The 23,595-nt window shown below is 52.7% G+C and overlaps 1 protein-coding gene across 1 annotated transcript; it reads right to left on the bottom strand.

Annotated features, from left to right (window-relative positions):
- Nucleotides 1-418: 418 nt before the first annotated feature.
- On the bottom strand, nt 419-23,595 carry COL6A1 (collagen type VI alpha 1 chain). The gene is made up of 35 exons (XM_005496030.4): nt 23,324-23,595; nt 22,466-22,595; nt 20,604-20,804; nt 20,166-20,325; nt 19,909-20,031; nt 19,797-19,817; nt 19,594-19,614; nt 19,452-19,496; nt 19,113-19,166; nt 18,316-18,360; nt 18,185-18,211; nt 17,872-17,898; nt 17,732-17,776; nt 17,441-17,494; nt 16,866-16,928; nt 16,325-16,387; nt 16,109-16,162; nt 15,992-16,027; nt 15,767-15,829; nt 13,833-13,895; nt 10,577-10,639; nt 9,817-9,879; nt 9,654-9,704; nt 9,534-9,569; nt 8,928-8,990; nt 7,845-7,910; nt 7,437-7,472; nt 7,308-7,344; nt 6,554-6,562; nt 5,616-5,749; nt 4,426-4,535; nt 3,976-4,159; nt 3,601-3,775; nt 3,248-3,277; nt 419-2,504 (listed from the first exon to the last, which is right to left on the bottom strand). Exons 1-35 carry the CDS (start codon nt 23,430-23,432, stop codon nt 1,894-1,896), a joined length of 3,072 nt encoding a protein of 1,023 aa, XP_005496087.1. The 5' UTR covers nt 23,433-23,595; the 3' UTR covers nt 419-1,893.

The raw sequence follows: 23,595 nt of genomic DNA, 5'->3' as shown, positions 1-23,595 counted from the left end.
CCAAGGACTGTGGCAAGCCATTAATAGGTACTTCTTGAGCTGTAACAAAACCTGCCTTTCTTAGGGCAAGTGTGAAGGCATTTTTTCCTGACTTTCCATGGAAAGGAGAGCAGGACATCTCACAAAAACAGCTGCCACCCACAGAGCCACCCCAGAGCTGCTCCTCAGACTTTCCAGCTGTGAGTGAGATGTCACCAGCGCTCCAGGAGGCAGCATGACTAAGAGGAGGACATGAGACAATGTCCTATTGAATGCCCCCACTGCCTGGGGAACAAGTCACTTTGCAGGAATTCACAGTGAAAAGCTGTGACAAGCCCCAGGGCACAGAGGTGTGGGGTCCCAAGGAGCTTTTAGAGGTCTCTTAGGATGTAAAATCAAGATCTGGGAGGGAGGAAGTCAAGTCAGACAAACACCCAAAGAGATTGTGGAAAACAATTTATTTGACAAATTTCCAAAGTGGACAATTTTAGTAAAACACAGGCATAAAATAAAACTAACTGGTACAATGGGGTTTTGGATGCAAAGTAAAGAGTTTGGGGTCCCGATACCTGGCAGTCACTGTTGGTTTCTCTGAAGTGCATGAATTCATAGCAAGAGCACCAGTGGAAGCGCTGAAACAATATCTCACCCAGCCAAACCACATTTTCAGTGTGGTCCTGGAAACAACTGTGTAAACACCAAGGGTCCACATCACCCACATAAGTGATAGCACCTTTGTCAATATATCTTAGAGTGTGAGTCAAAGACCCTGGGAGATGATGGCAGCCTTTCACTTGACTTCTCTGGGCTGAGGATGAGGCCTTAATTCAATATATAGTGCAGTTAGTGGGTTTCCCTAGGGCCCAGGTGCCTAACCCCTAGGTGGTCCTATAGAAACAGTACTCCAAGAGAGCTTCCTGGGAATAAGTCAGCTTCACTCTTTTAAAATAATAATAAAAAAAAAATTAAAATATTAAAAAAAAAATCCCACTAACTGGGCTCAGAGAGATTTTCCAGAATGTAGCTTGACCAATAAACAAGTTATCAGGTTATTCATGAGGTTCCTGATTTCACTGTAGGACCATGAGATCATTAAGTGAAGGAGTGCAGTTATGTTGTTTCTTTTAAGGGTTTCCCCCCTCCTGAAAGGCTGCTACCCATCTTTCCTTTAGTTGGTGTGTAGCCTCTCTGCCCTGAATGGGAGCATCAGTTCTGAGGGATGCTCCACCACCCACCTCTATCCCAGCCCTGGGAAGTGAGTGTCCCATGCCCTGGCTCTGGAGGCCAGATGTGCTTGCACACAGCTTGGGTAGTGCAGTCCAGCCCTCCCTCCTCCCCAGGCATGGGAGATATGAACCAAACTTGCCAGCTATGACAACGATCCCCTCTCAAAGCTTGCTGAAGTGTGAATATTTCACTCAAAGCACAGCATTAGGTTAGGATCATGATGAGCTGGGCAAGTGCTCAAATGAAATGTGAAAGAGAGAAGGAAATGGAAAGAAAAAAAAAAAAGGTAGCTAAAAAGAGAATAATCAGCCTTAAGAGACCAGGCTAGATCTTAGTGGTACAAAAGCCCTCATCCTGATTCTTGGCAAAAACACAGTGGGATGAGGTTGGTATTTGTGTTCTGATGGCTTATTCCTAGGTGTGCTTGTGTTTTCCTGCTGTGGGGAGGGAAGGCAGTCATGGGCAGCAAGGGAATTTGAGGCTAACAGAGTAGAGACACAGATGATGAAGCAGAGAGAGAAGGGAAGGGACTATGTACAGCCAGGCTGTGGCACTATGGTTATCTGCATAGATGTAAATTCCTCAGGTTGGTCAAGAATAAGGTTAAATTTTTTTTTTGCTTTGTTGGTTTTCCTTTTTAGGTGAGACAGAAGCAGCTATGGCCTTGGCAGAAACCCACCCAGATGCTCAGTCAACAGCTATCTTCCTGGACACAGTTTGGTAGAAGACACCACGCAGCAGAGAGGTGTAATCAGGCACACGGAAAAGGTGCCTCTCACCATAAACCACATCGTAATCTGCGCTCTTCCCTGTGACCAGGACACGAATGTTGGGCTCATTGGCTTGGCTTCCCACTGCCAGCACATAGATCTCAATGTCAGCCTTCTGTGCATCCTGCACAGCCCTCTCAATGGCCCTGGCGGTGATCCCTTGGGAGTGTCCGTCAGAAAACACCAGCACCCTCTTCTTGGCCGCAGCGCGGGCAGAGCGCCGGTACATCTCTGTGATGAACTGCAGAGCAGAATTCACATCTGTGGCATCATTCATGAACTCCATGTTGTCAATGGCCTTGGCAATAACTGTGTAGTTGTACTGGAACTGAGTTTCCACTTTCTGCTGGTTCCGGCCGCTGTACTGCACCACCGAGATGCGCACGGAGTCATCGGTGGGCTTGCTGGCCTCCAGAAACCGCCCTGCCAGCCGCTTCACAAACTTCTTGGTGGTCTCGAAGTTCTTGCTCCCCACGCTGGTGGAGCTGTCCACCAGCAGCGTGATGTCGGCTGGCCCAGTGAAGGTGACTGCAAGGGGAAAGGTCCAGGGCTTGTTACACTTTGGCTCTTCCATGGAAAGCCAATGAAGTCACTGGCTTGTCTCACAGGCTTCCTGTCTTGTCAGACTTGGGAAATGTCCATTCGTGCTAGCTTTCTTTCCCCTACCCCAGTGCTGTCCTATGCTTGTCCTTTCACCCATTCATTCCTTCTTTTATTTGGTTTAGGATAGGCTGTAGATGTTTATTTGGCTGAGATAATCTAGTGACTCTTGTTTAAACACAGTGTGTCTGGGGAACCACTTCATCGTCCTCACTTCCCTTCTTTCCATGGAAATTCTGAGGACTGATTACACTCCTTTTAATGGAGGCAGACTCCATTAAAACCCTCCCGTTCTCGCTTTTCAAGCACCTTTCTCCAATATCCCTGCCACAGAATTAATTTTGGAAGCTCATGCTTCCACTACTACACAGTAGGAGCAGATAGTGAAGTCAGTTGCTAAAACCTGGGAGGGCTGCGATCATTCTCAGCCTCCTCTCTACTTTTGAGATGCCAGAGAAACAACCATCTATGCTTTCCCCCAGCTGCTTTGGGCTGGTATGTGTGTGTGAGAGACCCTGAGAGTGTCTGACAGATCTTGCTCACCTCTCCAGACCAGGAACATCCCCATTGCAAGAGGTGGCCGAGCTGTGCATCCCCACAAACAAAAGCTCCCACTTCCCCCATCACACCACCCACAGCCCCTCAGCGTGGCATGAGGAGTCAATACTCACTTGGGCAGGTGTAGTCAGGACATTTTTTCTCTGTTAAGAATATAAGAGAGATTAATGTCACCAGCTGGCCCAGAAAAACCACTTGTCCCCAGACCCACAGAAGGGACAAAAGCTCCCCTCCAGAAGGTGAACACCCACCTTTGCCACCTGTGCAAAGGCTATAAACATGCATGAAAAATGGTGTGGACAGACATGTCCTGCAGCAGGTGAGGATAGGGACCTGACCACAAAGTATTCTGAGATACAAGATACCCTTGTCCTGGCTTAAGAGCATGACTGAGGGGACACAAGGGAGGGCATCCTGCATCCCTCACCACCTATCCCATTGACTCCAGCCACTGCCTTTCATCCACCTTGGCAGATGTACGAGGTGATGTTCTGCAAGAAGGTGTCATCCAGGAGCTCAGCATAGTTGTCCCTTTGAATGGACAGTCCTGGCCTGGTTGGTCTGCTTAAACAAGCAATGTCATTCAGGTGATCTGGATTTGGAGGGTTCCGGAAAATGTCACCAATCCCAAGGGAAACCACCTGTGGGGAAGTTCGAGTCCATCACTGGATGCATTCATCATCTAATGCATTCATAACTGTGTATGCCTGACACTTTGTGAAAGTGCTTCTAGTGACACCTGTGCCCCGGCCCCAGCCTTGAGTAGCAAGGACGTGGAGAGGCCCAGAGAGCCTGCATGGTGCCGCACAGCTGCCGCACGGCAGGTGCCCCGTGCCCTTACCGGGGTGACGTCACACAGGGAGTTGAGCGGGGTGGGGTCCCGCAGCGTGTCAGAGCGCCCGTCTGTGATGACGATGGCCACGCGCTTGTCAGACGTGAACCTCCGCAGCAGGTTGTCCTTGGTGAACTGCAGGGCCTCCCCAGTGTAGGTGCCCCCAGCAATCCACTGCAGGTTCTTGACTGCCCTGCAAGGACAGGCACCAGTGAGCCTGCCGGCCCTGCCCATGGGTACTGGAGGAGTAAGAACATGGCTTGTGGCCAGGCAGACACCCTGCATGAGGATTTGGGTGGAAAACTGGCAAGCTCCTTATTTTAGCCTTAGCACCACTTATGATGCCACCAGCCATTTAACCTTCCACTAAAGGACATCTAGATCATTGCAGCTGCCGGAGCTGCAATGGGGTGAGTAGGGGGTGAGTAGGTTCCCCTGGGCCGGACCCCACTGACTCACTGCTTGAGTGCTCCGATGTTGTCGATGTTGGCATCCCCCATGGCCACCAGCTCCTGCGTGTTGTCATGGCTGTACTGCACAACGCCCACACGGGACTCCCCAGCTTCAAACTGTGGGACAGAACAGAAACCAATTAGGGGCACACACCTCAGGGGAACGCAGAATCTCAGAATCCTGCTGTTGGTTTCTCCTGCCTTCATGGCAGGCTCTGATGTTTCTCTTCTGCCTTATTCTGGGCAGGCAGAGCCCCACCAGGAGTGGATGCACATTGGGACCAATATGGTGAGAGTAAATGAAAAGGAGACCCAAACCTAGATCTCACAGCTCACTGGTCTCAACAGCAGCCACTGGACTCTCAGGCACATGGTAGAATTCTTGGGATTGTCCTGTGTGAAGAGTCAGGAGCTGGATTTGATCCTTGGATCCCTTCTAACTCAGGGGATTCTATGGTTCCATGAGAAGATATGTTTTCAAGACTCCTGGTTTTCTTCCAACACAGTGGTTTTGCTACCCAGCTCTACCTTTTCTGCTTATTACTGGCTCTTTGCCATCCAAAAAGCCCCATGTATGCCCACCACACTAGTATTCAACAGCAGAGTATGTGCTTTAGATGTGGCTGGTTATACTTTCAGGAAAGTCTGGATTCCCAACAGCCCTTCAAACCACAGAGTTAAATAAAACATACAGCAGGTTACCAGAGAGGAGGCAGGAAGAAGAGCAAGCATTTGTATCCCTCTTCAGACTGAGAGACTCACTATGGGGACAGTATTGCTGGGTTTGGGCTGCAAGGGTCATTTTTAGTAGACTGCTTAACTGGGTGACCTAAATCCAAGCTTGGGAGCTGGACATCAGAAACTTCCAACACACTCCAGACACCTGAAATGCTCATCAGAACAAGGGAGAGACTGAGACACTGATTGATCAGGCTGATTGAATGTTCAATGCACCATCTGCTCTGGGACATGGAGGAAACAGAGTCTGTTTGCCCAAATAGAGTGAAATGTCTATTTTGGGAAAACGATCTGCTGTCTAATCTCCATCAATTTATGAATTTGGAAAGACCCACCCCCAGATTGAAGCCAAGCCTGGTGGAGGCTTTTTGGAGTGGGGGCACCTCCCCATTTTCCTGCTTGCAGTGAAAAATAAGTGAGTGTACACAAAGATTTCACAGCGCTCAGTGGAAATGTCACCTTGACCCGCTCATCCTTGCTCAGGCGGTCGATGACTTTGATGATAAAGTCCTTGGCAATCTGGAAGTTCTGCAGGCCAATGCTCTCTGAGCTGTCCAACACAAACAGGAGGTCGACGGGACCACAGGTGCACTCTGGAGCAAGGCACAGGAGCAGAAGGACATGTTTTTCAGGGAAGCATTTCTGAAGGAAGTAGCTGATGCCTGCTGCAGGCCTGCCCAGCTGGGTGCCTATGCCCCAAAGCACGGTGTAAAACAATGCAGGAAAATAGCTGCATAGGAGACTTGAGAGCCAGTTTACAATTTTTTCCATGTGCATTTGCTCCCTAATAAGACATGCAGCATTTTCAGACTGTGAGTACCCTCAAACCACCCAGTAATTATTCCATAACCCATTCCCTCATAAACCTTCTCATTTCTTCCATTCACCCAGCCCAGCAGGACAGAGGTGGCACTGGTGGGCTGGAGGAGCCTGACTCAGTTTGCTCCCCTCTTTCTCATTATTGAAGAATATAATGTGCCCTTGGATCCACCTTCAAGCTTTTGGACTGCAAACCCAACTCATCAGGGCAGCATCACGGAATAAAGCCCAGCACATTCCTCTGCTGACCAGCACAAGATTTGGAAGGAAGAGGCCAGAACTAGATTCACAGTGTGCCCAGAAGAGACATCCCAACTGTAAAACGGGCAGAGAAAATCCACCCTGCTGGTACACAGGACACCTTGACAGCTGTTTTCCAGTTGCAGAACCCAGCCACCTCAGCCTCTAATCTGTGTGGCACTCTCAGAGATTGCTTCCTGCCCTCCCTTGCCCAGCTCATACCTGGTTCTCCCTCAAAGGCCCTCACTACATCTCCATGTAGTGAGAGCAGGGAGGGGTGCAAGGAAGGAGAAGGACTAGTAAACGCTTGCAGAGCAACTTTGCCAAGTAACACTCACCACAGCAAGCTAGAGGAAAAGGGAGAGAAAGAGACAACATTAAAATTCTTGACAAAAGGATTTTTCACGCCCTAATGCAGACTGCAGATTTGCGTCTCTGCAAACACACGGACACCTGGCCTGGACAATCCAAGCTCATGGAGGTTTCTCTCCCACTTGAAATACCCAGATTCTTTCCCATTTCAGATCATGATGCCCTGACCTGGAGCACCACACACACACACAGTTCTGTGTCTGCACATGCTGATGCATTCTTATTTAAACAAAAATAAAAGCTAAGTAAATCACCAGAATATAGAGCTTAAAGTCAGTTCTCCATGTACCCTGTGTCCTTCCAGTGCTTTATTACTGGCCATGGGCCAGAAGTCCTCTGCAGGAAATTTGTGCTGCTTCTCCCCATGGCAGGACGCTCCAAACCAGACCCCCCCTTCCCAGGGGGGTATATTAGACCATGATATTCATTAAAAAAAACCCCTGCAAAATGGGCTACTCAAGGACTTCTACACAACTTTGCTCATGTTTTCCCTGAACAGAAAGTCTACGCCACATACAAGTGAGGCACAGTTGTATGAGCTACTCTAGAGATGGAGTTGGAGGTCTGTGGATCAAAGACACTTAATTGTGGCACATGAAAGCAGAGAGATGCCCATGGATGGCATTCCACTGCCTGAGGACAGGGAAAAGCAGCAAAGCAGCTGCCTCTTGCTTATCAAGGCACTGAGCAGGGTGGGAGGAGAGGTACAGGGATACTCACAGCACATCTTCATGATGATGTCCAAGATTTCACATTCCTGAAAACAGAGGAAAAGAAATGTTTGATTAACAGCAAAAAACAAGGCATAGAGTAGGCCAGAAGGCAGCACCCCAGTCCTGTCCCACTCACATCTGGTCCTGGAGGCCCCACGGGTCCTGGTGGTCCCTGTCAGACAGAAGCACAGAGGAGTTACAGGAGCAGTCAGTCCTATCTGTGGTGTACTCTAATGGCACCTTGACAAGCAATGCAGAGTTGTGAAAAGCCTCTTGGCTTCGCAGTTGCTGGCCCCTGCACTGGGCTTGGAGAAGGAATATCTGCTTGTTTGCATGATTCCCTGCTGCTGCACGGAGGTGGAAGGAGGAGATCCACTTCCACATGTGCCACGTACACCCAGGTGGGAAGGCAGCGAGCACACACAGTGTGTGCATGGCTTGGTGTTGCCCCCAGAGCACCCAGAGCATGAAGGGATGGAGGGATGGATGGAGGGATGGTGGGATGCATGCCACTGGGACCAACCCTGAGAGGATCCTTACTTACCGGGGGACCTTCACGTCCCCTGTGGCCCTTTGCTCCTTTGATGCCACTGGGCCCAGGGGTCAGGTTCTGGAATAAAAACAAAACCAAAGCTCATAAATCTGTGTGTGTCAGGGGGCAGCACTAGTGCTGGCCGAGGTCTCTGTACAAATCACCAACGGGATGGGACTGCTGGGGAACGCGTCTCGAGCTGTTTATCTTCCAGCATCAGTCTCATTACATGGTTATGGCAATGGGAAGATGCCAGCAGCTCACGTCCCCGACAAAGAACTGCATGTTACAACTTCCTTTAAAAGTTTTTGACCAATCACACAAAGCAAAAGTGTATTGACAGTACTTCTATCCAACCACTGTAAGCACACGTACCTTTAGTTAAAACAATGCTTGCTTATTTAGAATACAACACCTACTTGTAAACCTTAAAATACAATGCACAGAGCTCCATTATTAAGCTTAGAACTTCCTAATATCTCACTAGATAGACTTTTTTGCAGCTTAATGAGTTATTCTATCTAAGCGTTAATACACAGATCATTGTTCTATTCGTCCTTACTTTCTACTTCTTATATAACTTTTCTACTGATGAATCTTATGGCTACTGCTTAGCTCTAATCACAGTTCTGCTGTCTCTGACACCTGCCTTTCGCAGCTGTACCAAAAACCTCTGATTTTACGGATTCCAACACAGCACCTTTCCCTCCAGATGTCTGATGAGCCCTGCTTCACCATTGAAGTGTTATCTGAGGTTGCTGTACTCAACTAAATGAAGACTTGGAAGGGACACTGGGGAAATCTCCCTCCATGGGCCAGTGATAAAGCTCAGATCACCAGTGCCATCATCATCAGTGACACCTGGAAGCATACAAAGCCTTGCAGAGGTGATGCCCACCTCACCTTAACAAATGTGGAAGTTCACCAACTGTCAGACACAAAATGAAAACCTGGAGGGAGCTCCCATTGCTATCCATCAGTCACTGCTCGGAGGCAAAGGCTGGAGATTTACAAAATCTGATGAGCTGTGGCCCATCATTGCCCAAGGTTCCTGCACTGTGCTCATAGGAAGAGAGGATTCACATGATTACTCACATCATTTCCAGGGTCACCAGCTTCCCCTTCGTCACCTTTAGGTCCGACGTAGCCTTTTGTTCCCTGAAAAACAGGATGGATGAGATGCTGTGTGACCAGCTGTTGCTATCGTGGTGAAGTTGGTGCTGGCATGTGGTGACCTCATGAAAGCTGGTTTGGGACAGGGGTGGAGAGCAGCACACAGGCTCCCAGCACCAGATTTCAGTGCTCTTGGTGACGAGAACTTCTTCGGTGGCTTCCACTGCCACTGTTTAGGTTGGAAAAAACCTCTAAGATCAAATGCAAACATTAACCCAACACTAAATCAATCTCTCAGCATAGCATTATCCAGTTCCCCTGGGTGACATTCCCAACGCCAAACTCTGGCTCTCGGACTGCTTCAGAGAGCACCCAGCACAAGCTGCTGCCCCTGGGTGTTACAGCCAAAGCAGGACACCTCCACTGGAAGCATCCACTGCAGGGAGAGGTGGGCAGAGAGAAAAGAGGGTTCTGGAGATGCGGGTTGCTTCAGGGAACCCATTCCAACATGCAGCTGATGGAGAAGTTCCAAGTGCCAAACCACCACCAAGGGTAAATCCTGTGTGGCCGAGGAAGTAGCACACTTACGTTAGTGCCAGGGTTGCCTCTGTCTCCTGGCTGCCCCTGGGGATGGAGAAAAGGAAGTGTGTTAGGTTGGACAAGTAGACATAGTGGTATTACAGTTTCAAGGTTGCACAAAAAACTTACTGGGGCACCTGTGAATCCAATTGTGCCATTCCCAGGAGGACCATCCTCCCCCTGCAAAGGAAGGCAGACACAGATGAGATAAAGAAATGCAGACCCCTCAGATAGCATGGCAGCAGGATGCTGGTCTCCTTGGACAGTGTATCTCCCCAGCAGTACCACTCACCCTTTCTCCCATCAGCCCAGGGTCCCCAGGCAGCCCAGGTGCTCCAGGCAATCCCTTTGGACCCTGAAAGAGGCAGAAGAAGGAGTCAAGAATTGCACATCATCATCTGAGCTGGGAAAACAATGACTTCTGAGGCAACCAGCTACCAACACGAGCCCACCGTGGAAGTGTTGTGCTTATGCAAGAGCAGTGTGAGGGTTGATGCCAGAAAGTTCTTTACTCAGAGGCTAGGGAGGCCCTGGAGGTGTTCCAGGCCAGGTTGGACGGGGCTTGGAGTAACCTGAGATAGTGGAAGGTGTCCCTGCCCATGGCAGGGAGGGGGGAAAAGGATGAGCTTTAAGATGAGTCCCAACCCAAACTGGGATCAAATGTTCTAGGATTTCTATGTAAGCCAACAGCTGTGCTTGGCTTCCATTTGCTCCCCACCCTGGGGATCAAACCTGCTGCTGGCAGATTCAGGTGGCTGCTCCCAGACAGCATCTTCCCCAGCTCTCGTGATGGGAAGCTCTGTGGTTTGTGGTGTAGCAATAACCTCTCCAAGAAATGACTTGAGGGAGGTGGGGCAAAAGGCAGCTGTGGCCTGAAGGACCCATGGAAATGCCTGGATGGGTCTGCCAGGAAGCCAGTACTGGAGCCTGTGCCAATAGGTTCAACAGCATTCCAGTATCCATGATATTTGGGGAAAGCCCTGATGGCAGCACCTGCAGCACGTCCCTGCATCCCCTCCCTGCAGAAGAAGCGATGATGAAGCAGCACTGACCTCACTGCCGGGGGGGCCATCATCTCCCCGGTAGCCTTTGGGTCCTGAAGGTCCAGGCTCACCCTAGGGAAACACAGAAAGTTCTCTCAAAGGGGCTTTCTCTTGCTGTCACTCCTGTCCTGAAGGGCTGGTTCCTTCGTTTTGTGATTTGATGGGTAGAGGTGCCCATTGCCAAGTTAGGTCCACCTTGGAAAGCCTCAGAATGGACCTAGAGATGAGGGTGAGTACTGATGGGGAGGTGCTTCAGGAGCCATGCCTGGCTTCTCCTTTTCCTCCTTCCTCCTTTAACACCATTTTCTCTGCGAAACCCTGTGGGAGGTAGATGCCTGCTGAGCATGAACCAAACCCAAAAACTTTCTGGGCTGAGGTGTGACAGGTGTGACCCACACATCACGTGCTTTTAGTGGCAGCTGAGGCCCCCAAAGCCATCCCTCTCCTTCAGAGCTCACCCCTGGAGCAAGAGAGGACCTGGTGGGAAGAGGACCAGGGAGGACGGGCGGATGCTTCCCAGCATCCAAGCACGGCTGTGTGGTGCAGTGGCACCTCATCAGCCGTGACACAGGTGTCCTTGGAGGATGGTCCTTGGTGCAAGCACATCACCCTGAAGGTGACACAAACCTCCATGTGCCTTCTGGCCTGGACAAGCCTGGGTCCCAGCCAGGGTGGCTCTGGGGAGTTTCTGTTCTTGGGAGGCTGCAGAGCCCTGGCAGCGTGTGCTGGAACAGACCAAAGCTGTCACGCTGCCACATCCCATCTGGGCAGCGGCTGCTTGCTCCACCAGCTGCAGGGCTGGCCAGAGACACCACGAGACAGGAGAGGAGGCAGGAGGAGGGCACTTTTCTCTGAGAGCTCTGCAGATGCCCAAGGGAGCCCCTCCATCTTCTACTCAGCGCTCACAGCTCTTTGCAGGGTTTGCTTTCCAGGAGGTGAGACATGATGGTGGACAATGAGTGGATAGTGATGCTCTGCCATCACATCAAACATTCACGTAGCATTTTGTGTGGAGCTGAGAGTGCAGCCAGTCCCCAGGCAATGGAGAGGACAGAGGGATGCAGAGACCTGGTGCTGAACATCTATACATGTCATACCCACCCTTCTTCCAAGGAAAGGTGTCCTTGTGGGCGCAGAAAACTTAAAATAGCACAGTGCAGAGCACTGAACTGCTTCAAGGCATGTGACCTTATTTCTGCACAAAAGCCCAGAAGAGAGAAACCTTGGAAGGAAGGACAGGAACTTGTGATCCTTCACACCAGCCAAGGCCGGAGCCACGACACCCTTGGCTCACACTGGCCGCTCTCATCCTCACTACAGCTACACAGCGCAAATCCCTCATGGCCTCAAAGGAGTTTATGATGGATGATGCAGGATTTTGGGTGAGTATATCTTGTCCACCACTTCTCTGGGTGCAACTAGCGCACGACAGAAGGGATGGGCACCATGGTCAGGAATAGAGAAGGGCCACCAGACCTGTCCCATGAGGCTCAGGGAAAGAGCGTGCTGGCCTTTAGCTTCTCTCAGATAGAAACAGGATGAAAGGGAGTCATAGGTTAGCGGGAGCATTTTCCCCTCGCCAAGAGAAACACACTCCAAGGTCCAGAGCTTGCAGATAACACGGCTTGAAAAATACTTGTGTTTGCCAAGGTCCCACTCTTACCCAAACCTAATTACACATTTATTTTTAATTTGGCCAAACACAAGCATTTTTCCTCAGCTCATGGAAAAATCATCCTCACTTTGCAACTGCTGTTCAAATCTCCCTGGCGTGGTGGGAGCAGTGGGGCAGCCTCTGGCCTGGGGAGGCACTGGAGCTGCTTTTGTAATGCTTCCCTCTCTGACAGGGGCTTGACTCAAGTTCAGTGGTGGGGGGGTGGGGGGAAACTGGTGGCCCACAGGAGATGCCATTCTTTCTCCTCTTCCTCCCCAACAAGAAAGGCTGGCTGGAAGTAGGATCTGTCCCAGCCTGGCGCCCCACCACACTTGCATCAAATTTTTGTCTTCTACATGGTCTTTCTCCTGGAAACGTGCCTCTACCACACAGAGTTAGAGGCAGCTGGGGGTCCAGCCCCAGCCTCTTTTGCTGGCACCAGCCTGCAGCACTGATCAGTGGATCGTTACATGCACACGTCTGAAGAGTTGCTTTCCCACCAGGGCCACCTCCCTAAAAGACCCTTGAGCAAGCTGGATTCTGCCAAACTCTCTCTGCACAGTGCAGGTCTGACATGGGGGTCACCCATACTGGGGACAATATGAATGCAACAGCCCCCCTTTCATGTTCTGCACTCCAGATCTTCTCCAAGGGCTCTGCAACATCTGGCCAAGGGGAAAGGAGTTTAAAAGCTGTCTCACATCTGTCTGCATGCTGGCCTCCATGCTTCACCTCTTGTGGGAGTCCTGCTCTGCCAGTGTGGGAGTGTTTATCTTGACACATTCCTCTACCTTGGGATCCATTACAACTCCGATGGTGTGGGTAGAAGGGGAGTTGTCCTACAGAGCCCAGTTCAAGGGTGATGTCAAAGCGTGCTTGCTCAGGTGCAAAGATCCTGTTGGCCATTGCCATCAGTGCCATGGCCATGAAGGAATGACCCAGCAACACCTCCACACCTCAAGTTATCATTTGGGAAGAAGGAGCCTTCAACTGTGCAGGGGACAGATGCCTTCCTCAGGCTGGAGGTGGTCAACCCTGCTCTCCAGCAAGCCTGTGGAGTCTGAGATCTGTTCCTTGAGGCACACAAGGCACAGGCAGACCCCAGAGCAGGAGTGTCACACCTTGCAGTCAGCAGACTTGAGGAGCACTGGCTCTGGGAGAGGCTGTCTCTGCAGGATGCCAAGGGTGTCAGGGATACCGCTGGGGCCGCGTCAGGATATCCTCACTGACACAAGATGTGTCACTGACACCCCTGAGTGAAGTGAGCAGTTTCTGGCCCCAGGCCTGAACATTTTGTGTGTGGCTGCATCTTGCACTTGCCAGTTTCCAGTTCTGTCAGATGTGTTGACATCTGTTTCCATGGGATTGGGAAATGGTGTGCAGGTTGTTCTGCCCACAGCCCAGCAGCTAAGTCTCCATTTTTTTGGTCCTGTTCATATCCCAAATTCTCATAGAAATCCTTGCCCTTCTTCACCAGCTTTGCTTCCTGGTCTGGAAGATGCTGAGAAGTTGCCCCAAGATGCTGTGGCATCAGTTAAACTTCCCATCCCACTCTCCCTGATGTCCCAAACACTTCCATCTAAGATCCAGAAAGTTAAAGCAAGCTCTTACCTGGTCGCCAGGTGGACCGAGGGGTCCTTCCCGCCCTTGGTCACCAGGTGGTCCTGGCTCTCCCTGAAAACACACACAGAGGAGCAGGTGTGGGTGCAAAGGGACCTGTGTGCAATGGGGAGCAGGGGTGCAGCACCCACAGTGGGATGGAAATGCAGCCATCCAAACAGGCACGGATTTGAGGCAGATTCAGGAATTGAGTAGGGAGCTGTCAGAGATGGAGGAAGATAAAGACAGGCTAGCGTGGCCACACTGAATGCAAGAAGATAGCCCTAAGAGGAAGGCCATGTGAAGCTTGCACCTAGGAGACATTTTCCTGCCCATTTTGTGTCACAAAAGCAAAAGGGTGGAGAGATTAATCTTTTGCAGATACACAGAGCTGGCCCTGGACCCAAACTAGCCACACTCTGCACTCACGGCTGCTCTTCTAGAGCAGCTCCTGCCCTGGGCAGTCTGCATGGGGAGGAGCACAGCTTCCAGGATCCTGCATCCTTCCTCCAGCCTGCCATCCCTATGGAGCTAAGGGGATTTCCTTGGGAATGAGGCACAGATGAAGAGAGACACCCTCACCTCTCACTCCCCTCTCCTTTGCTAGCACTCAGAGGCCTGAGCCAAGGCTCTTTGCAGAGAACTGACAGGACAGTAGGGCACAGAAAACCTGAGTCTCAGTGGTTTTGCAGCCCATCAGTTCCAGTAGAAGGAAATATCCCATGGATATGGCTCAGTTCTCTTTCTCTGAACAGCCTTTCACAAATCCAGCAAAGCTGCATCTCAACAGGGCAGTGTGATTGCCAAGGCCAGGCTGGCTCTGCAGCACCTTCCTCATTAAGACACATAGCCAGGAAGGAACAAGTCAGGGAGGCAGAGGAGAGGGGAATTTGGGGGAAGCAGTTGAGAGGTTGGTGACCTAAAGCTGTTGTTTGCAAACTAGAAGCATCCAGATGCAAAAGCCAAACAGCAAATATAAAACCAAACTTTCAAATGGCCCTGAGACATTTCTGGCAAGGTTGCACAGCCTCGTGCTTGGACTCAAAGTTGGAAGGAAGCAGCCCATCATCTGCTGAACAATTTAACTGCAGGACACTGGCGAGCCTTCCTCTCCCCCACATCTGCCCCGCACACCCCGTGCGGTGACGCTGACGCTCCCTGAGCAGCACACAGGGAGGGGGAGGCTGCCAGAGGCCCCTCTGAGCCAGAGCTGCCTCCTCCCAAGGCAGATCTTTGCCCCCATCCAAGCTGGTCCTGGCTGTCCTGGCTGCAGGACAGGAAATGAGTGGTGCCACGGTGGACAGGATTATGGGATGCTGCTGTGGAATGCGCTGGCTCCCACCACCCCCACCCCGCACAGAGCGCCCCTTGCCCCTCCCTGTGACGTGTGGCACGGCTGCTGCTGGCCACATGTTTGTCCTGGCCTGCTGAGGGTTCCTGCCTGTCCCTCCCACGCTCACGCTTGATGACTCACCCCAGCAGGCTGGAAACATACTTTCCTAGTGATTCCCACTCAAAAGGGGAGGGAAGAGTGTTTTCCCTTCCATCCATACCCACTCATGCTGCCCTGCCATGCTGATTGTACCTGTGCCCTCCTGCCCGAGCCACTGGTAGCTCACGCAGCCCCTGAGCATGCAGAGGAGGACACCTTGACCCTTTCCTCTTCATTAACTAGTTTTCCAGTTGTGAGGAAGGAATTGACAGCTGTTCACTTGCTCTTGGCTTGCTGGGCATACTCTCCTCTGGATTTTTTGGCTGTTTGGTGATCACCTGCCAGCATAAAGGGGCAACAGCAGATCCCTCCCAAACTTGCATGTCAAGGCACTGAGCTTGCCTGCTGGCCCAGATGCTGGTGGTGCTACTGGACACCTATTCCCAGCCCCTGGCTTCCAAGCATCCCCCCTCTTGCAAGCAAATGTGGAAGGCTGCCCTGCGGGTGCAGTTACCGGCTGTCCTCTCGGCCCACGGTCACCCGGCGAGCCTGGGGGTCCTCTCTCCCCATTGCTGCCCTGCAAAGAGAGGGTGGCATCACAAAATCAGGGCCTGTTCCCGCCAGGCCAAACCCCTCCTTCACTGCCCACCTCTGAGCAGGCTCAGCCCCAGGCGCCCTCCTCCTCTTCCAGAGGGTCCCAGCCCCTGCCCAGGGGTGGGTGAGAGGCGCTCCCACTTACCCGCTCTCCAGGAGGACCATCCTCACCAAGAGCGCCCTGTGGAGAAACAAGAGGGGTGCTCAGGGCGTGGGGATGGCCAGCAAGCACACAGATGGGCATCACAGGTAGAGAACTCACCTCATCACCAGTCTCTCCAGCTGGTCCAGGCTCACCTGGGTTCCCAGGAGCTCCCTGCAAGGCACAGGGATGCACACAAAAGGTCAGACAGTTCTGGATCAAAGCCCTGCACACTTGAAGAGCTTTGGGCAAGTTCTGCTTCAAAGCCCAGGCTGTAGCAGGGGTCCTCTCACAGAGAGCAAGAGGATGTTCACACAAAGGTGCTTCTTCACCCACCTTCTCTCCAGGGTTGCCAGGAATGCCCTGTCGGCCAGACTTTCCATCATTCCCAGGCTCTCCCTTCACAAGAACACAAGGCACCATCAAGACTGCATCCAGAAGTGGATTTCAGCTCCCACTGCACAGAGGCTGTCAGGAGCCACAGTGCACCCCACGCCTCTTTCAGGGTTTTGGTGTCTCCCCATCCCAACAGATCCCTCCCTACTCCACTCCCAGTGAAAGCCACCTTTTCACAGCACTCCCCTGATATCTCAGGGATGCTTTGTGCCAGGCTTGTGGGCACTCTCGAGCCGTGGGCACACTGTGGGTGATGGCAGCCTCCTCTAGTGAAGAGGCCAGGTTGGACAGGGCTTGGAGCAACCTGGTCTAGTGGAAGGTTCCACCTGCCATGGCAGGGGGTGGAATGAGGTGGACTTGAAGGTCCCTTCCCATCCAAACCATTCTGATTCTGTGATAGTCTTGCCCCAATCAGTGCAAGCTTTTTCCACCTCTTCCTCCTGCATCCCTCCTCTGCGTGAGGCTGGGCAGAGCAACTCACTTTTGCTCCCTTGGGTCCAAAAGCACCAGCATCTCCCTTCGGTCCAGGCGGGCCTTGAGCTCCCTGTTGAAATTAAAGGCAGTGTCGCTGAAACCTGAACTGGTGACACCATCTGCAGGAAACTGTGCATGGACTGAGCATCCCAGCAGCCTGGCAGGCAGCTCCCGGTTGGGATGGACGGGAGGGATATGGCCAGAAGGGACTCCTGCACCATGGAGCTGTGCCAGCAGTGCTGCACCCACATTGCTGAAACACTTCTGAAGCTTGGAGGAAAATTACAGAAAAGGTGGTTTGGGGCTGCTGTAGCTGGACTACGGTGACACTGGTGCCAGCACAGATGTGTCATCCTGGGAGCATGGAAAAGGCAGGGAAAATGGGAAAATGCAATGTCAGGTGGCCCCAGGGCAACTGAGGACAGCTTCCAGGCAAGAATGAGGCAGAGTGCCCCAGGGTCAGCCCCCAGGTGCCATGGCTGGGATATAAGCATCACACATTTCCAAGCAATTCCCTATTTCCACACACCATCATGGCAGAGCTGTTCACTTGCATGCAAGGGGCACCCACAGGGTACCTACGTCAAATCCAGGAGAGCCTTTGCAGCCAGGTAATCCAGGGTATCCCACTTCACCCTGTCAGGAAGCAAAAACAGGGGTCCCCAATGAGTGACACTTGCAGGAGGACCCCATCCATCATCCCAGACCCCTGGAAGGGACATTCCAGCCCCATTCCTGGCTGGGAGATGGATGGCCCTGCAGGAAGGGAACTCCACTGCTCCACAGGCTTCATCCCCAGACCCCACAATGGTTTTGGAGGGGCAAAAGCTAGGGTGTTCAGGCCAAGAAAAGTCCCCTGAAGGAGAGATTTACCTTCTTGCCATCAATGCCATCGATTCCACGCCTGCCTTTCTCACCCTGAAACAGAGTACGAGGACCGTGAAGTGATTCCCAAACTCCCCGTGCCTACCAAACGTCAAACAGAGGAAAATGGTGCAAAAGCAGAGTCTGACCTTGGCTCCTTTGGCTCCTCTTGAGCCCTGCAGAGGGAAGGACAGAGGTGTCAGACGTCCATGCAGAGCATATCCATCCCCCCACCGGAGTGCAGTCCCCACACCAGCTCAGCCTGAGGACTCAGGCATTTACCACTCCTCTGCACGCCGCTGGATCCCACTGGATCCCTGCTCTTGGCTCAGGCAGTGCCAGCAGGAGGGGTGGATGTGGGGGCATAGAGCAGACCCCAACACCACGCAGCTGCAGGGCCAGCCCAGGATAACCCCTCATGGGAACACAGGGATCTCTCCCAAACATCCCTGCTGTCCTCACCTTTTCTCCTCGGCTTCCTTTGTCACCCTAGAGAGGAAGGGAGAAAGGGAAATGGGAGAATGAGAACGCTGGCAGCACAAAGCCTGTGGCCCATCTCTGAACCACCTCTGTGATCCTGCAGCCCCACACACCTTCATTCCTTGGTAGCCAACAGGTCCCATGTCTCCTGGTCTGCCCTACGGTACAGAAACACCGTGTTATAGATGCAGATTCAGTCACCACCATTGGACAGCATCCCCCCAGACTCTTGATACGGGACTCAGCTGCCATTCTCTCACACAGGAGCCTCTCCCATAACTCTGCTCCTTGTTTTCCTAGTCTGAGAGCATGGGATCATTGTGGAGGGCCAAGAGGACTTGCCTTCATCTCCACCATCTCCAGCTCTTCATGGAGGTGAAGGAAACTGGGGGCTTGGGGACATGTCATTTGGGAGGAAAGGGAAGGGCAGAAAACCCTTGGAAAGAAAAAATGCATGGCATGGGATTTTCAGTTTGGGAGCACACAAGACGGGTAACTGCATGCTTAGGTGTGTGGGAGAAATGTGCCTCCCAAAAATAAGTGTGCCTAGTAAAATAAAAGAGGGAGGAGGAGGGAAATAGTTTCCTCATGCTCTCAGGTTATTTACCAAAGATTTCCCTGTAACACTGCAGTGCTTGTTGTGTCAGAGGACACAGGAGGGAGCCCAGAGTCCGCCCCTGGGCTGGCACACATGAGTCAGAGACATGTCCTGCAGGAGGGACGGCTATTTTGGGTGAGGAACAAGGAAGCCTTGTAGCAAGAGGAGGAGCCTCCCCACTGCACGGCAGGCATCACTGCACACCCCATAGAAACGGGATGATGCTGGTGACGATGCATCCAAGAGGTCTGGCCAGAAGCAGCCACAAAAACAGCCCCTGTGCAGAGTCACCAGGGCTGATCCTTCACTTACTGGGTCTCCAGCCTCTCCTTTCTGGCCGGGAAGACCTGGCTTGCCTCGTTCTCCCTGCAATACAGGAGAGAAACACAGTTAGCTCATCATCCCCAGGAACAGAAGGATGACCTGTTGAAAGAAGAGCAGGGAGGATGGGAGCAGAAATGCTCCACAGATAGAGGGAGCAGATGGTGCTGGCCATATGGGAGCATGGTGCGGGTCCATGCCCCACAGGTGATGTTGGGAGCCTTTTCCAACCTTCTTGGTTCTATGATAATGATTCCAGGTCTCTGAGCATCCCCAGTGAGCACATCCCACTGTCCCAGTCCCACAGTGCAACCACAACCAGTCCCTCACCTCATGGCCAGGGTCACCAGGAGGTCCAGGGGGCCCTCGGGGAGGCTGCAGGAGAGATATGTGGGTTAGACCAGCCTGAGGCACAGCCTGGGGCCACAGGGATAAGAGGGAAGGGGACAGGGCTCTCAAAAGCCTGACTCACCTGGCACTCGAACGAGCAGCACTGCACAGAGGGAAGGAGGAAACAGCATTAGAGGAGGTGGCAGTAGCAGGGCCAGCCTGCACCCTGCTTGGGGGGGCTTCCCAGGCTTACAGGGGTTGCCTGCAGGGCAGGGCTGTGCCACCAAGTCCCCCTAGCCATGGGTCACCCACAGGGGACAGGCTCAGTCACAAGGCGACACTCACCGATTGCTCTGTGTTAAGTTTCTGCAAGACAAGAAAGCAAAGAGAAGGGATTTAAGAGGGATAGGGGGGCCTGGGGAGGGGGCAGGCTGGGGAGGGGGTGGGCAGTGCTCACAATCATGTCAATGATGGTGTTGATGGTCTCCTCCACATCGATCTCCCGGGTGGGCTTCAGGCTGGTGGCAGTGAAATTGCGGCGGTAGGCATGGTCCGTGGCAATGATGTTCAGCCGCTGGTCCTGGGAGTGGGGAGGGCAGAGTGAGACCTGTGGGCACCTGTGCCGGCTCTGAGTGCCCCTCCTTTGTACCCTGGGGGTCTCATGGTCCCACTGGGGACCCCCTTCCAGGAGCATCCCTGCTCTGTGGTCCCTACCAAGTGGTTGGGGGAGATGGCAACAGAGAAAACTTTGATCCCCAGGAGTTTTGCTTCATTGGCAGCGTCATCCAGGCCTCCACAGGGCTCCTTGTAGCCTTCCAAGGGATGTCCATCAGTCACCACTATCAGGTATTTATTCTCCTTGTGATGGGAACCACTGGAAGGGTTTAAACACAGGATTTAACGCTGAAAGAATTTAGCTGGAGAGGAGTGGTTGGACACCTGGGGACACTCACCCCAGACAGTGCCCCAGCCTGTGGTCAGGGCGCGGCTCATCCCAGCAAAGCTGGAGCGATTTGCCACCCCTTTCCTCACGCTGTGATCTCTTTTCCCAGCCTGGGGACAGCTCTGCACAATGCACAGGGATGTCCCAACCCAGAAGCTCCCACACCACCCCCATGCCCCGCTGTGCCCGCTGCGGCCTCGCCGCCTGACCCGATGAGCAGCTCCTCGATGCCGCGCTTGATGGCGCAGTCAGTGTAGGTGCCCTTCCCGATGTAGTTGACAGACGACACACGGTTCTTCAGCTCGCTCTGCCCGCTGGGCATCGGCGTGAGGCTCTTGATGAGCACCACCTCATCGCTGTAGTGCAGCGCTCCCGCGTTCCACACCAGGTTGCGGTCGCAGCGGTAGTACCTGCACGGACACACCAGGACACGGGGCTTGCTTCGCTCACACCAGCATAGAAAATGCAAATCCTCTGCACAACAGGGATTTGCCAGGGTTCCCTGCTCTCCTGCAAAGCTGGGACATGCTTCCCATGCAAAGCACACCATGGGACCCCAGGATAGCTTGTCCTGTGGGTGGAAGGGCAAATCGATGCCGTGGGTGGGCATCTGCAGGGTTCAAACAGCTTGGCAAGAGAGGCTTCTGGAAGAAGCAGGGGCTGGAGCTGGGCAGGAGGGGCTGAGCCAGATAGCCAGATGTGTGTGTGTGTGTGCAAGGCCGGTAACCACTGAAACATCCCGCAAAGAGGTTTTCCACTGCCAGATGTGTTAAAATCAGAGAGGGATGCCTCCCTTGGAAGGATGCTCTGACTTGGGGAAGGATAAGTATGTGTGTGTGTGTGTGTGTGTGTGTGTGTGTGTGTGTGTGTGTGTTGCAGCCCTGTTCTGTGCACTGACATATCCAGCACCTGTGACTCCCTGGGAAAGAAGCACCACCTGTGCTTTGGCCACTGCCCCAAAAAAAGATCTTTTCAGGATATGGAGACCAATCCCAAAGGGATGTGGTTTCTTTTTCAGTAAGTGGGGGCCAGTCCCAAAGGAGTGGTGTTGCACATCTTCTCTCTGCCCATCAGGAGCTGTCCCAAAGCCACCTGAGCCTTGTCCACTGCTGTTCCCTCCATCCCACTGCAGAACTGAGCCTGCAGCCCTGAGCACAGGGGAGAGTGATGCTGCACTCCTGGAGGCCTGGCAGGTTGCTCCCAAGCACAAGGCTCCTGATCACTCAAAGCCTTGTAGACAACTCTTCTGCCTGGGCAATGGACAGGTGAGCTGCCCCCCTCCTAACCCTCCTGAGATAGGACATTGCCCTTCCAGCTGGTGCAGCACTGCTGGCTGTGCCACAGTGCCCCTCTGGGCACCAGCACACATCTCCTGCTGCCCTGAGGAGCTCAGCAAGACCCACGTGCCTCCAGCGCCTGTGGTGCCCCTGTGCATCCATGGATCTCCTGCCTGCAGTCAAGCCCAGTACCACCCCTTCTGGGATCTGGGAGCTTTGGTGCTCCTGGGCATCCCTGGGCATTCCCTTGGGAAAGACAGGGTCCAACCTTGGTTGGTGGCTGCAGAGGTGGGTGAGGAGAAAACAGATAAAGAGCTGGGGAACGGGGTGGGTAAGGGGCACCCGAAGCGGGGATGCTCCAGTGGCAAGGGAGGGTTTGCCCTGCAGCTCACCCTGTGAGTGCTGAGTTTAACCCCAGAGGTGCCCCACTGCCACCCCTGCACCCAGGACGTTCTGGGCCTGAGTACTGCAACCAGCATCGCTTTGGCACTGCGCAATAACCACACAGCCACCCAGAGGTGTTGGGGTTGGGCTGCCATGCCTGCCACTCCAGCAATTCCTGCCTTTCCTGAGGGTGGGTGCTAGCAGCCCTGTTAAAGCCACGCTGCTGCTGTCAGCACAGACAGAGAAAAAAACCAAGCAGCTGAGCAAGGGGAGAGGCTCCCATCCCCCTTCCCAGCATTCCTGCTTTTCTTCTTTTCTTCTGCGGACAGACACGCAGGGCGATCTCAGCATCCCACCCAGCAGCAGGCTCCATCCCCAAAGCAGTCTGGATAAACCCCTGGGGCATGTACCTCTGGGTGAGTTTATCAATGAACCGGTTGGTGAAATCTTTCACTTGGGTAACCAGGTCCCCAAAGGGCTTCACCCTCAGGGCAACACTTTCTGAGGTGTCCAGGACGAAGAACAGGTCGACAGGGCAGTCTGGGAAGAAGTGGAGAGGCAGGAATTGGCCGGCAGTTCTGCTGCATTGCCTCCCCCTCCCAGGCTTCCCACACTGCCCACCCCATTTCCCTCTTAGCAGGCTCCTGGGATCTCGGCTAAGGAGAATGCTTTCACATCCTTACCCCCTTGGCATCAAGAGTAAGCAAGATCACTTTTTCAGAAAACATAATTTTGTGTAATTTAACACTTTTCCTATACTTTCTTGCCTGTTTCCATTCAAAGGATATCTTTGCAAGACCTATACTACTTATTATACCAAATAACATGCAGCTGCAGGAACCACTCAAAAAAATGAAACCTGTTTAGCAATCAATGCAATAAGAAACTTAAAATTTTCTGAACACATCCTGCCAAAAATACAATTTTAAGAAAGAGCAATAACATAAACTTCCCATAAGAGCCAGCATCCAGCCGAGAATAGTTTAGAAAGCTGGATTGGTATCAGCTGTTATCCCCCTCTCCTGCCTCCCACTGCTACGGGTAACTCCAGACCAGACAGAACCAAGGGAAGAGAGTCAAAAAACATGAAAGGGGGTACTTCTTGCAGATCCTCTCAAATCCTACACTGCTCTCATCAGCAAGCCCAAACGTCCTGACAAATCTGTGGTGTGTCTGCAGCAGAGGCATCCATCTGGAGGGAAACAGCAGTCAGGCTTCTCTGCTGATCCCAGGAAGGAAAACCACCCTGGAAAGCATTCCAGGCTTACCTTCTGTGCTGGAGACCTGGGTGATGATTTCTGGGCGCTGAGCACATGAGCCCCCCCACAGGAGGCCGGCCGGGAGCAGCAGAGTGAGCAGAAAGTCTCGCAGCCTCATGTTTCTCGGTTCAGATTACCATCGAGCTGGATCCAAGGAAATAAGCAGGGCAGGAAAACCCAGCAGCTGAGCGAGGCCACAGCCTGGAGGCAGGAGTTGCTGAAGATATATTTTTTTTACCACTTTCCTCTTGGTTTCTGTGGGAGGAAGAGAAGGCAGGAGG

Source organism: Zonotrichia albicollis, chromosome 10, assembly GCF_047830755.1.
Source record: "Zonotrichia albicollis isolate bZonAlb1 chromosome 10, bZonAlb1.hap1, whole genome shotgun sequence".
NCBI classification, from domain to species: Eukaryota; Metazoa; Chordata; class Aves; order Passeriformes; family Passerellidae; genus Zonotrichia; species Zonotrichia albicollis.
The sequence above is the reverse complement of the archived record's forward strand: the minus strand, read 5'-3'. Positions and strand labels throughout refer to the sequence as shown.